Source organism: Rhinolophus sinicus, linkage group LG04 (genome assembly GCF_036562045.2).
Source record: "Rhinolophus sinicus isolate RSC01 linkage group LG04, ASM3656204v1, whole genome shotgun sequence".
In the NCBI taxonomy this organism is placed as follows: Eukaryota; Metazoa; Chordata; class Mammalia; order Chiroptera; family Rhinolophidae; genus Rhinolophus; species Rhinolophus sinicus.
The window spans coordinates 166,337,068-166,351,690 of record NC_133754.1 but is presented as its reverse complement, the minus strand read 5'-3'; the positions used below and the strand labels follow the sequence as shown (position 1 = coordinate 166,351,690).

General features: G+C 36.9%; 1 protein-coding gene and 1 pseudogene across 1 annotated transcript in view; one reads left to right on the top strand and one right to left on the bottom strand.

The window, feature by feature from the left end:
* Window positions 1-14,623, bottom strand: part of RAD23B (RAD23 homolog B, nucleotide excision repair protein) — a 43,344-nt gene that overhangs the window by 25,973 nt on the left and 2,748 nt on the right. The window contains exon 2 of the mRNA XM_019734198.2: window positions 1,388-1,469. Within this exon, the coding sequence (XP_019589757.2) occupies window positions 1,388-1,469 (82 nt within the window). The remainder of the gene's footprint in view (window positions 1-1,387; window positions 1,470-14,623) is intronic.
* Window positions 1,628-2,685, top strand: LOC141571238 (elongation factor 1-beta pseudogene; annotated as a pseudogene).

Here is a 14,623-nt window from a genome sequence, read left to right as displayed (position 1 = left end):
AGTCTCAACAAATGATGCTGGAAAAACTAGAGAACAATGAAATTGGGTCTTTATCTCACATCACTTGCAAAAAATCAACTAAAAAATGCCAATTAAAGATGAATGGATTAAAAAAGATGTACACATACACAATGGAATATTATTTGGCCACAAGAAAGGAAGGTAGTCTTCCATTTCCAACAACATGGATGGACCTTGAGAACATTATACTAAGGGATATCAGTCACACAGAAAGACAAATATTGTAAGGTATCACTTCCATGACGTGTGATAAAAAAAATACAGTGAATGTTTAAATAAAAAAAATTATTACAGTAAAAGACACATTGCCATTAATCCCCCTCAAAATACACCCTCTTGCTTTGAATACACTTATCCCATTTTTCTTGCCACTTCCTGAAGCAGTTCTGGAAGTCCTCTTTCGTGAGTGTCTTTAGTTGCGCTGTCGTGGCTGCCTTGATGTCCTGAATCGATTCAAAACATTTATCTTTCATGGTCACTTTGATTTGGGGAAGAGCCAGAAGTCACATGGTGCCAAATCCGGTGAATAAAGTGGATGAGGAAACACAAGACTTTTACGGAGAAAATGTTTTTGACAGAAATTGCTGTACCAGAAGCGATGTGTGACATGGAACGTTGTCATGATGGAGGATGAAGTAAAGACACTCACAAAAAAGGATTTCCAGAACTGCTTCAAAAAGTGGCAAGAACGATGGGATAAGCATGTTTAAAGCGAAGGGGAGTATTTTGAGCAGGATTAATAGCAATGTGTTTTTTACTGTTAATAATTTTTTCTTAAACATTCACCGTGTCTTTTGATCACACATTGTATGTGAAATCCAAAAACGTTAAACCTACAAAAAAAACAGAGTAAAATGGTGGTTTCTAGGGGATTGGTGAGGTGAGGAGCAAAGAATGATGGTGTTTAAGGGTATAAACTTGTAACTAATAGTAAATAAGCCTTAGAGATCTAATGCAATGAATATAATATAATGAATATAGACAATACTGTACTATAATTATGTCATGAAATAAATGTGGCTATTTTCAACAATCATATTACAATACATAAATGTATCAAAGTAACATGCTGTACACACCTTAAACAATGTTACACATCCAATAAAAATTAAAAAAATACAAAAAGTTACAAAAGATAAAACTAAAAAAAATGATTAGCTGGAGAAATATATAAAGCAAGTGTTAATAGAGGACCAAATATTAATATCATATTCAAAGGACTGTTCACTGTTTCTATCTGTATAACCATGCTCCCAACAAAATCAATTTGTACACACTACAATTCATAACATGACACTTTCTAAAACTAAACCAATGTCACTATAAGGAAGAAAATGGCATATTAATTTCAATATTTAATCCATACCTGCATAAATTAATTTTTGACCTGCTACGGGAAAGGCATCTTTCCCCTTTTCAGATTCAATCTTCTCTTTCAGTGCTTTCACCTATAGGAAAAATAAAGGGTTTGTTGTTGTTGTTGTTTTTAAAAGTCTAAACAAATGACAACCCAAAATCTGAATAAGAAAAATTTTATACATATTATTAATACTTCCAGAAACTTAAAGATCATGTCTTTACAATATCATATCAAAAAGACTCATTAATGCGTATTAGGTACAGTAGGTATAAACTTGACTACCATCTGTCACACACACACACACACACACACACACACACACACACACACAGATTTTAAAAACGTTTTACCAGTTGACTTAATAAATCTATTTAAAATAAAGGTTTCAACATCAAAGAATTTTGATTCTCATAAAGTTTATGGGCTTATTTCCCACACAGTAAGAAAATAAAGTTCTCTAACCTAAAAGGTCTAAGAATGATTCACTTTAAAAGTGGATAATGTTTCATTATAATCACTTCAGGAGGCTTGATAAAGACCAATCAAAACATAATTTCTCCCTTTTTTCCTCAGCACTTGGTGTCAACTGCCTGTGCTCCTCTTTCCTCTCTGCCACCCAGCTCCCAGGTCAGCAGACTATTTGGAGACCTGAGGAGTCCTGCCAGCTTCCAAGTGCTTAACAACTAACTACCTGGCGGGCAGGAGCTCCATGGAGGGGTGTGGACCATCACAAGATTGGCAGTATTTGAAGCCGTCTCCGGCCTACCACCTGCCGACTTGTTCATGCCCTACAGTGGTATAATCACATCGCGTCTTTCCAAAAGGAAAAAGCCAGCCCGCCAGGAGTGAAGAAAGCTTTGGGCAAGTATGGCCCTGCTCATGTGGAAGACATCACAGGAAGTGGAGCTACAGACAGTAAAGATGATGAGGACATTGATCTCTTTGGATCTGAGGAGGAGGAGGAAAGTGAAGAGGCTAAGAGAAGAATGCCGTGCACAGTGTGAGTGAAAGAAAGCCAAAAACCCTGCACTTGTTGCCAACTCTTCCATCTTACTAGATGCGAAACCTTGGGGGACAAGACAGATAAGGCAAAATGAAAGGAGAGCATCAGGAGGAGCTTTCAAGCAGACAGCTTGGTTTGGGGCTCTTCTACACTAGTTCCAGTGGCTAGGGAGTTTAAAAACTTCAAATACAGTGTGTAGTAGTAGAAGACAATAGTTGGGACAGATATGTTGGAGGAGCGGATCACTGCTTTTAAGGAACAGGTACAGTCCGTGGACATGGCTACTTTCGACAGGATCTAAAATCCATCATGGATCATTGCCCTTAAAAAAAGCTTGAAAGACAAAACCAAAACCAAAAACTAAAACAACACAAAAAACAACACCCTCCCCCTGCCCCCCCACACAATTTCTGAGGGTGGGGCCTGGACATCCATATTTTAAAAAAGCTTCATAGGTGGTTCCAAAGTGTAGCCAAGGCTGAGAACAACTATACTACATAGCTGATCTTAAACAAGTAGCTTGGTTTTTCTCTGCCTCAGTCTCATCTACCTTTAAAGTAAGAGGGACTGGAATACGGCAGATGACCTTTACCATCTCTCGAGTTCCCCAAATTACCTGATAACAGGCTGACTATGAAGTATTTAGAAAATGAGCTTAATAAATTTCTGAAACTGATCAGAAAGTAGGGTGGCCTAAGAGTAAAAAAGACAAGGAGACATAATAAAACTAGTCTCATTTAAAGGAACAAGAAAGGGGGGAAAATTCCATTCCCAGAATACTTCTGCAAATTGTCTGATAGTTCTGAGCTTTAGGTAAAAAACTGTCTGATAGGGATAAAAAGAGAGGGTTCCTTTGTACAATTAAAAAGATGATTATTCTTCCTCCCCAAAAGATAGTAATGTTTATATAGCTTCAAGCACACTAACATACACAATTTCACATAATCCTCAAAACTCCAGGACAAATGGGAATATTAGCCACTCATTTTTTTTATTATAGATGAGGAAATAAAATAAAGAGGTTAAATCTCATCCCCAAATTGCATTCCTGCTAAGCAGCAGCTGAAACCTAAAACCAGTTCTTCTGACTCTAAGCTTTGGAGTACAGTATTCTGCAAATACTACATAAATCGCCCTTGCTGCATTGGTTTTCCTGAAATGGGTCAGTAGCATCACTGCTATTCTGATGTTCCCCAGAGCAGAAATCCATCAGGAGACTCAACTCACTATTTTCTACTGTTCTGAATTTCAAAGATAAAACTAATACAAATAACACCTTTTTAAAAAAGCACTCAGAAAATCTAATCTCAACATCAGTAAACTCTGGAAATAAATTCTATGTTATAACATTTAGTGGGTTTATCATTTTAAAATGAACATTTAAAATATTTGTTTCAATTCTGAATATAGTAAATATCAATAAATAAATACAAGCAAAGTTATTTGGATTCCTCAATAAGTTTGTTTAGAGAGGAAGAGATAGAATATTGCAAATGTGATTGCTCGCTTGGTGAAAATCACAAATTACAATCCAAATCTGTCACTATGAGTGAATCCAGTTCTCAGAACAATACAAAGTGGTTTAGCACATAGTAGGCACTTGATTATTGCTTGCTGAATGAGTAAATTATTAAAGCATAAAATATGTGAAGGAAAAAATATATGAAGCAAAAAGTAAAAGAAATAAGCAGGAATTTCATTTCTCAACAGGTCAGAATGAGTAGGCCATTAAGATAGATTTAATTGTTTTATTTATATATATATATATATACACACACACATATATATATATATATATATATATGTACATAGTTTCTATCCAATAGAAACTGTATTTTTATTTCTAGTACCCATAGAATACATATTTTAAAACTTTAGGCCACAAAGAATATTTCACTATTTCTAAAAGCCTAAATAAATAATGGACACCCTCTCTAGCTTTGTATATAAAAAAGAAGGAACCAAAACAAAACAAAAAACAGAAAAAATTACTTTGTAAGTTAAATAGGACAAAAAAACAACAAACACCTCTAATCATTTACTAGTAAATAACGTTTGCTTCAAAGAAATCAAAACTTGATTAAAGAACATTAACACATCACAATGTGAACTCTATACACGTCAATACCTATATGGTTTGCCTAAAAAATGTTTAATAACACTAAAATGTTTATTATTAAACAAAAAAGGAAAATTAATAAACTAAGCATATAACTTAAACAGAAATGACCAAAAGGAAAAATACAAACAAAAGAAATTCAGTGAAATGGTAGAAAATGGTTCTTGTGCCAAAAGAAAAATGGACAAATGTCAAGGGCAGGCAATTCACAATCACACAGTGAAAAAGCACAGTGCAACGTCATCTAGTAACCAAAAGAATAGATTTTAATATCAGACATCCTTAGTCCAATAGACTGTCATGCTGGAAGACTGTCCTGAACAATTCTTGGTGTTAAGTGTGAAGAGACACATTCTCAGAGAGTATCAAGTTTTCAGGGCAATGTCAAAATGCCTCAACTCCCATGATTCTGGCATTGTTTCTTAACCTCAACACAATGGTTTTTTTACTTCCGATCCACTTAAGTCACCTAGTACTCACAGGACACAGGCTGAATCCTGTTATCCCCAAACTGTCCTACCTCTGAAATTGTCCAATTTCCTATGCATACCAGCTCTCCCAATAAATGTCACTACACCTGGTCTTGCATCTCATTAAGACTTTGTTTCCTAGAGCCTCTATTTCAGTTTGATCTTCACTGCCAGCTCTGTCCAGCTTAGAAAACAATGCCACTGCTTCTACCCTTTCTTCCTAACAGCGAGACTGCTTGTCGTTCTGCTGCTCCTGCCAGACAAAGTTTTATATTTGGACCAATACAATGAAATCACCAGTACTCAATATAAAATTTATTTCCACCACTCTGTGGTGTTGCTCTCCTCCCTCACTCAGCTAACAAATCTCACTGTTAACTAACCAACTGCCTATCCACATTTATACCCAGTCTTCTAAACGCTGTTGGAGAAAACGAGAGATACTTTTAATCTTTGTTCTCTTGGTTAGCCCTCTCCTCCATTTTCCAAGAAGGTATTTCAAACCTGCACTCTCCTCTAAATCTGATTCCCAACACCGTTTCACCTCCCCCAATACATGACTATTTTTCTACTTCATTCAAAACATAGGAGACATCAGAGAACCCTCAAATTTCTGCCACCAAACGAACACTTTTTGCACCACATCTACCCAATCTTCCCACCTAAGTCAAAGAGGCATCCATCCCTCGTAATTCCTTCCTAGTTCCCTGGTTCTCCCTTCCACGCTCTTCTTCAGTACCTCACTAGATTTGTCATGTTTCCTACCCTTCCCCGGCTTTATTTTCAACTTCTCCCTCAAAGCCAGTTCATTTCCAATTCACAAACAGACCTAACTCTCTATCATCTTAAAAACAAAACAGAACAAAATAAAACCCCTCACAACCCCTCACCTCCTGCTAGCTACTCTCCTTCCCTTAGTCTCAAGCCTTTTAAAAAAAAATTACCTACACCTCTTGTCTTCACTTACTGGTAACCCGACACCTATTATTCAAGTGTGCAACAGAGTGCTGGAAACAGATGCACGGACTTCTCGTTTTGCGGCTGTTCTCCAGTGGTGCCTGCTGCCACAATTCCATTCAGATTGTTCTCAGCCGTAACACTGACTTCAGCAACGTAATCACAGTCCTTCCCTGTCTTGCTTGCCTTTACACACTGTCTGCCTCGGGGTTCCGTAATGCCATACTCTTCTGGTAGTCATACCTGTCTGTTCATCCTTTGTGAAATTCTCCTCCTTGGCCACTCCTTTAAGCGTCACTCAAGGATATGCCCAAGGCTGCCTTTTTTCTACATTAACTCCATCTCATTGATTAGGTTGGTGCAAAAGTAACTGCTGTTTTTGCAATTATTTTTAATCCTTTAAACCTCAATTACTTTTGCACCAACCTAATGCCTGTACTTTGAATAACTATCCAGATGCCATCTGTATCTGGCCCAGCTCCCTCCTGACTTCCAGGTATGCATACGCAAGCTCTACTGGACACCTTCGCCTGCTGTCCTACAGGCATTTCAATCATCATGTATGTGTTGAAGGATAGCTTCTCGACTGCTTTGCCTAAGCCTTCCCTAACCCAATCAAACTGAGCACACTTTACTTAAGACAGCTTACAAAGACAGGCCTTCTTGCTGGGTGCTGCAAAGGAATAGGGAGATAACTGCACATTGGCTTCTCCTGGGAAGGTGACAGCCAGGAACGGACGGAGCTATGACTCCTGTAACTGCGCTGGGCCCTGTGTCAATGCTCCCATTCCAGGAAGTCATCTCAACAGGATGGATCTAAAACTGAGCACTACAGTCCCAGGAAATACCAAGGGCTACCTTACCCAAGGCTAATAAACAAGAAGCAGGGACAAAACTTTCATTTTACTGTTTATTTACTCCTAGATAAAGAACGGGAGTTTATCATTCACTCAACTAGAGACAAAGCATGGTTAACACTCAAGAAATCAAATGTTTTCTAGCCACATACTTCTTTTATGAAATTGTGCACTTCAAAAGAAAAGCATACTCAATATCTAACACTAAACATAGTTGAAATGGCTTTTATTCTCCCCCCGCAAAGAGAGACAATCATAACACAGGCGTACCTCATCTTAATGCGCCTCACTTCATTACACTTCACAGACGTTGCATTTTTTATGAATTGAAGGCAAGACCTGCCACCAGCAAAAAGACTGACTCACTGAATTGCGGTGGTGTTGAACCAAACCGGCAATATTTCCAAGGGATGCGGATAGTCTATTAAAAAGTGCCAACACAAAAGCTGAAAGGTTATCCTTTTTCATCCTATTCCTTTGTGAGGTGCTTGTCCCTTCCTTCTTCCACATTCCTCACATCACATCATTTATCCAGTGGTTCCAATTTACCACCTAACCATCTCCCGCTGTGAACACTACATTGCATCCCACGGCACTGCCCTAATTCAGGTCAACAACCATTAAAAGTAGTCATTTTCACTTAACAAATTTAAGTTGTATATTTCAGATATCAAAATAATGTCGTACATTAAACCCCGGAGAGTATGATGTTTTGCGTGTCAGTCTTTCTTACACAGCACTTTTGCATAAGATTTCTTAGGACTACTTCTCATTGATTAGGTCAGCAATTGAATATTTAGAATAAACCAGCTTCCTCAATGTTACAGTATATTTTCCTTATTATTGTTGTAACTATGTTGTTCCTTATTACTGTTATAAATATATATACGAAAAATTATGCAAACTTTAATGGATAGCCCTAAAACATACTCGTAGAGGCTAAATGAATAACAGCTCACAGGTGCTATGTATTTACTACGTGCCAGGCAGTATACAAAGAGCTTCATAATATTTAACTCATTTAATTTATGCCACATCTCCATTTGAATCCTGGCTAGTTACTCATATGGAAAGTTGGTATTTGTGAACAAATACCATTGATATTTGTAAGCACTGATGAAGGTAAATTTGAGGCAATCTGCCAGCCTTTGATCCAATAATTTCAAATCTAGAAATCAATGCTAAAGAGATGTTCACCCAAATACTTCAAAGATATATGAACAAAATATGTGCATTACACTATTCAATACTGAAAACCCTAATTATCCATCAATAGTGAAATGGTAAAATACATTATTACACATGCATTCATTTGAATACTGTGCAATACAACAAGAACAATGTCTATATATGCAAAGTATTCAGTAAATGCAGGTACATATGCATGAATGAATGAATGAATGAATGAATGAATGAACAAAATATTTACAAACATCTTTCAGGGACCAAAGCTAGTTGCTAAGCAACTGTTTTTTAAAAAACAAACATAGTGTACTTGTGTTTATGTATTACATGTAGGTATAAAAAATTGATTAGCAGCACATACAGAGTCCATAGTGGTTACTTAGAACAGTGGCCCAAAGCATTTCACTTTTTTCTTTATATACTTTATTTACTAAAACAAGCCTGATTTTAGTAATTTAAGAGAAACTTTAGAGTTTCAAAAAAAAATCTCATTGCACTCGCCCAACCATTGCTTACTAACATTACACAAGAATATACAATTTGGGGAGATTTCATTTAAAAAGTCTGAGGCAATTCTAATACTAATAGCCTCACAAATTAAAAAAATACGAGCAACTAAATTGCTGTCAATTAACCATTGGCAAAAGGAAAGACAGTCTCAAAGCCAAATGTGTTTACAAAGACTTCATAGAATTACATTATGGGCAAAGCCTTTTCTTTCCTTTTTGGGTGGTATCCTTCCATTTGAGAAACTGGCACAGGCACCAAGGAGTATTTCCTGAATTTCTCCCTCAAAGTAGGTTCCCGCTCATTCTAAAATTAGAACCGATTATAAAGATGTCAGTTGACTTCAGCCCAACAATAAAAAATCTCCCCACCGGACCCAAGAAATGAAAGAATACAGCACAAGAAAAGTGGTATTTTTTTTTTTCTGAAACAATAACTGAGACTACAATATTAATAATGAACAATTAACAAAGGCAATTAATTCTTAAATTAAGGTTATACTCCCAAAATCTACTACTTCAAATATAGTTTAGTATCCAGAATCCATTTTCCCACAGAAATTTGGTATCTAGGCTGCTAAACCAACCTATTTATGCCACTTTAATATATTCTATTGTAAAACATATTCCTAACAGTATGATTTCAACAAGATCAAAACAGGCAATCTTTAAAGACTAAGTAGAAAAGCAGAAACTCCCAAGATACCTGTGACTTTTAAAGTTTTTATATAGGCAAAGAATGAAAATAATGCACTACCAAAAAAGCCACCTACCGAATTCAACCGGAAGTACGTGGGGGAGAAGGGAGAGGGAATGACAAACAACCATCTCTACCTACCTGGTGAAGCATCTAGGACCTGTTCATATATATAATAGTCATTTGTAGCCGGTCTGTCTCCTCTGCTGGACAAGGTTTATTCAATGTTTTAAAGGGTTTATAAAGTTCACTGAATTATAAAATTAGCTCTTTGAGACACTGCACAGCAAAATTTATTTATCCAAACTTATAGGGAACAGATGGTGTGGTGTCCTTCAGCAGGATTCACTGTGTGTGCTACAAGCTTAAATTTAGCACATTTCTTTCCAAAGTGACAGAAATTTTATACCTTACCTATGAAATAATCTCACAATTTCCAAACTAAGAAAGGCAGAACATTACTCTTAAAAACTGTTTGAAACTGATGATTACATCAAGTTGAGAGAATGAGAATATCTTATTTGCACAAATGTTTTTCAAAGGATAGTGAAAATATTGATCAATAGTGGAAAACTTATGAAAGCAGTATTTGTTTTAAAAAACTGCATAAATTTATTTCTAATTTCACAATTCACCAGATATTGTCAGATCCATGATCTCACCTGATTTTCACACCAGCTCTATGAGGAATGCGGGTACATTATTACTGTACTCCCATTTTACCAATGAGGAAAGAGATTTTAAGTATTGCGCTCAAAGACACAGGACAACTACAAAGTGGGAGAAAACTCTAGTTTAGAAACAGTATGATGTATGTCAAAGAGCAAGATGTAGAAAAAGTAAACAGATTCAAGAGATGCTCTTAAGTTTTGCTGTAAGAAAGAGCAGAGAAATGAGGCAGTAGCTAAGGAGGTATGTGGAGTCAAGGAAGGGTTTTATTAAGATCGGGGAAATGTTTGTATACTCTAGAAATGGAAAAATGGATGAGGCAGAAGAGAAAAGGAGAACTGATGGAGGAATGTCCTTCATAAATGACAACAGTATAGGATACAGAGGAAGAGGAGACTGGCTTCAGACAGCACCACCCACAACAGACAGCTGTTCACGATGAAAGGAGGCTAGAAGGTAGATGGCTCCTGCAGGTCCTTTTAAGAGTTCTGTCCCAGTTGTTTCTATATTCTCAATAAAATCTAAAATTTCAATAAAATATAAAACCTAGGGTCATCCGCTGAAAATAAGCAGAGGGGATGATATGAAATCTGCCCAAGGCAGTGGAAGAGTGAGCGGGCTAGTGAAATGTATGACTAGGCAGTACAAAGGGCCTAGCTGAGGTTAATGTTCATGAATTTAGGTGAGGCAACTCAATAAGGCTATGTGTTCATCATCTAGCTGCACAGGTGCAAGTACAAACACAGGGTTGAATTTAATCACATCTGAGGTTTTTCAAGCAAGAACAATGGAGTGTGAGTGGGACCAAGCTGCCAAGCACTGTCACAGTTCTAAGCACTCTATGTATGTAATTTCAAACTCATATAACCTTTAAAACAAGGTTAGTACTTCCAGTAGCAGTACTCTCCTTTACAGATAAGGAAACAGGCACATAACTGGGTAACTTGCTCAAGGTCACGCAGCAAATGCTACAGCCAGGATCAAAATTCTGGCAGCCCGGCTCAAGAGACATGCTATACTGACCCTTGCAAGGGAGTGATTATAACCACTGACCCTATTTGTAGCTGGGGCAGGGTGATAACAATGAGGAGGACCAGTGAAAACAAGTACAGATAAAATGGGTTATAGGGCTCATTAGATAATCTCTAATCTCTCCATATCAGAGGGAAGGTAAAGTGGGATACTGAAAACAATTACTGGGGATGGGGGAAGAGCTACAGTTAATGGTAATGAGTGCTATTTACTTACTAGTCATGGGATTGAGTAATTGAGTTATAGAAGGAAAGATCACTGGATGAGAAATTAAGGAATAGAAGGTCAGGGTATAGGCAGGACCATCTTTCATATTGAAACTACCAAGGTCACTGACTGTGACCCCAGGCAAGTTAGCAATCATGTTGGTCTTCATTTCTTCTTTTTAAAACACACAATTACATATTTTTCAAAATTCTGGTGTGGGTTTCTTTTTTAAACATCTACCACATGCTGTGAAGCTCAGAATTACTGTGATCATTTTCCTGTTTTAACCCACAGATAAAGGGAGCTACACCAAGAAAAAGGACAGTGTCAAGGGCAATTAACAAGATGTCCATAGGTACCATCTCCACTTCCTCATCTCCCATTCATTCCTCAATCCACTCAAATATAACTTCTGGCCCCCCAACCACTCCATGGAGACTATTCCTTAGGGTCGCTAATGACCTCCAAGTTGTCAAAACCAAAGGTCATGTCTCATTTTTATCTTATTTTTGATTTCTCAATTACTAGACACATGACCCTTTCCTCCTCCTCGAAACATTTTCTTTTCTGGATTCCTCCTACCTAAAAGGTGGCTCCTTCACTGACCTCTTCGTTATTCAATCTTCATGTTAGAGCACCCCAGGATTCTGCCCTAGGCCCCATCCTACACCCAGAAACATTCTTGTCAAGGTTCCACAATTCTATTATCATAGATATTAATTAATTTCATACAATGAACACTTTAGGCATTAGGGCTCCCATTTTCTCAAGGAATGGGCATTCAGAAAGACTACTGGAGGATGTCATCTGTCCCCAAGGACTGACATTAACCATATGCTGCCTCTTATCATGTCTCTATCCCCAGCCCAAACTTCTCTCTGGAATCGAGATTCATAACAAATCTCTGTCATCTCTACTTGGATATTTAATAGGCATCGTAAACTTAAGTCTTGAGTTCCCACCCCAACCTCCAAACCTGCTGCTCTCCCAGTCCTCCACATCTCAGGAAAAGAATACAAATAAATATTCACATAACTTATACAACCAAAATCTAGGTTTAATCTTTGATTTCTGAACTCCCCCCACTCCAACCCATCGAAACATTCTATTCTCTCAAATCTACACTCCCAAACACATCTCAAATCCACCCACTTCTCTTCACATCTCCATTTCTACTTCTTGGTCAAAGCTTCAAGTGCTTGAGTATGGTTCTAGCTTCCTAACTAGTACCTGTTTTCACTCTTGCTCATCCTAATAGCCATTCTCCAGACATCTTAAAATCCCCCAAAGGCTTCCTCTTTTACCTTGAAAACCCCCAGCTGATTAAAAAGCCCCACAGGCTCTGGCCCCTTGCCTAACCGTCCTCTAATCTCTAATCTCTCTTCTCCCTCACCCCTTACCCACTGGATCAGTAACACAGGCCTTTTGATTCCCAAAACACACTCTCATAAAGGTCTTTAGCTATGGAAAATACTCTCCCCATCTGTAAGTGCTTATTATTATTCAGATCTGTTTAAATGTCACCTTATTCAGAAAGGCCTTCTGCGACCCATCAATTTAGAAGCAGCCACCTAGTCACGCACTATCACATGACCTTACCTATTTTCAATTTTCTACATAGCTGTTACCATTAGCTGATTTTTTAAATTTCATTTTTGACTGATTTATTCCACTATAACGTATGCACCATGACAGCAGGACGTGACAGTAAGTACTCAACAAACACTAAATAAATCAATCAACATGCAAACATGAGGGATCACTGACTTGATAGTTCACCAAAAGAATGTATTCAATTCATTCAAAGATCTTTATTAAATGCCTACTGTGTGCCAGGTGTATAAAGAGGAAAAGTCTGGCAGAAACCCTACCAGATTTCCCAGGTACTTCCTGTATTTTTACCAATATGCCAAGAAACCTTAGTTTCACCTCTGCAATACAGTATTTTAATACGTTTACTACTTATTTTTTTAATAATCTAGGAAACTTCTATAATATGACACTATTTCCAGCACAACTATATTAAAACACAATAAACCACAATAGGAACAATTCACTAATAAATAATGGCTAGCAAATACCATAAACAGAACAAGTACTAAAGCAGCATTTTGTAGCCTAATCAACACTATACTGATAAAGCATGTGGTAAGGGATTGCTTTGCAGGTTACTACTACACAGCACACTACATATGCTGTCTAGAGTAATTAAAACTACTGTATCTTTACAATTCTCTCATCAAAAACTTCCAATGTAGAGACACAGCTTTGATGTTACTGATATAGTAACATAATCACATTTCAGCTTGTGTATTTCAAGTTTCATCTCCAGGTTACTGTTGGGTTTTTTCTTTTTTCCTTCCCAGTTACTGAAAGAGCATAGTGGCAGGGGTTAGCAGATTGAAGGATTAAATCTGTACACTGCATACTCTTTCTTATTATAATTTTCAGTGATACTATAAAATCTGTACTGTATTGCAATAATCTTAACTTCTGTTCTTTAATCCACTTGTTCTCAATTAACAGGTTTAAGTAATGGCAAAACAAAAAACTAAGTGACTTTGGATCTGAGCTTAAAACTACGTGTACTCCATTTCCCTCTAAACGTCTACACCACCAACTTTTAGAATTTTTAAGAATTTTGTACGAATATTGGTCTAATTATTAGACATCTCAGAATGCTTTAATTACATAGATTAGTTAAATTTCTCCATTTTTTAAAACGGTAACTCATGTATTTAAAACATATTCTTCACACACAATGAAGAATATTCTCTTTTGGCCATGGTCTCTGCATCCCGCCTTCTCATTTTGTTTCTATACTGTTTGAATATTTTATAAGAGGAGATGCATTATTATTGTGATAATAAAGACTGCTTTGCAATAGTTGACACTAAAGGCAGTGCCAAGTAATGGTCAAGTAAATGGTACAAAATGGCTAATAAATGTTAAAGTTTTGCTAGTTAAAAAAGGGGAGGATTTTCAAAATTCAAAAACTAAAGCAAATACATACTAACACCTTAAAAACAAATCCTCTCGCTTCTTCCACTTTATACATCTCCAACTGTATAGCCCCCTAAGCTATAACTAGGTCAATAAGGCTTCCAGAACACCCAGACAAGTCCTGTATTCCTCCAGTCCTGCCAAAGCTCACTAAACATTTACTTGTTCAACAAATAAATCACTCCCATCACCCCTCTTATCTCTCAGTCCTTTCACTCATTTTTACTTCAGCTCATCTCAAGCTCATGAGTTTCTATACTGATCACTTCAAGTTCATTTCCTCAGTTCATTCTAATAAAAAAATCAAACAAGGACAATCCTTTGAGCAGACAAAATGGAGGTGTCGGAGACCAAAAGCTGTTCATTTTATGTGGATCTCCCTACAGGTCTCACTAAAATCCATTTTTTCCCATTTATTAGATCTATTTCTAATGTCCTTGATAACCTAATTTTCACAAGATTAGAAACAGAATACTTAGAGCCTTCCTGTATTAACATAATGTTCATTAATTAAAATACCACTACAAAGATAAAATT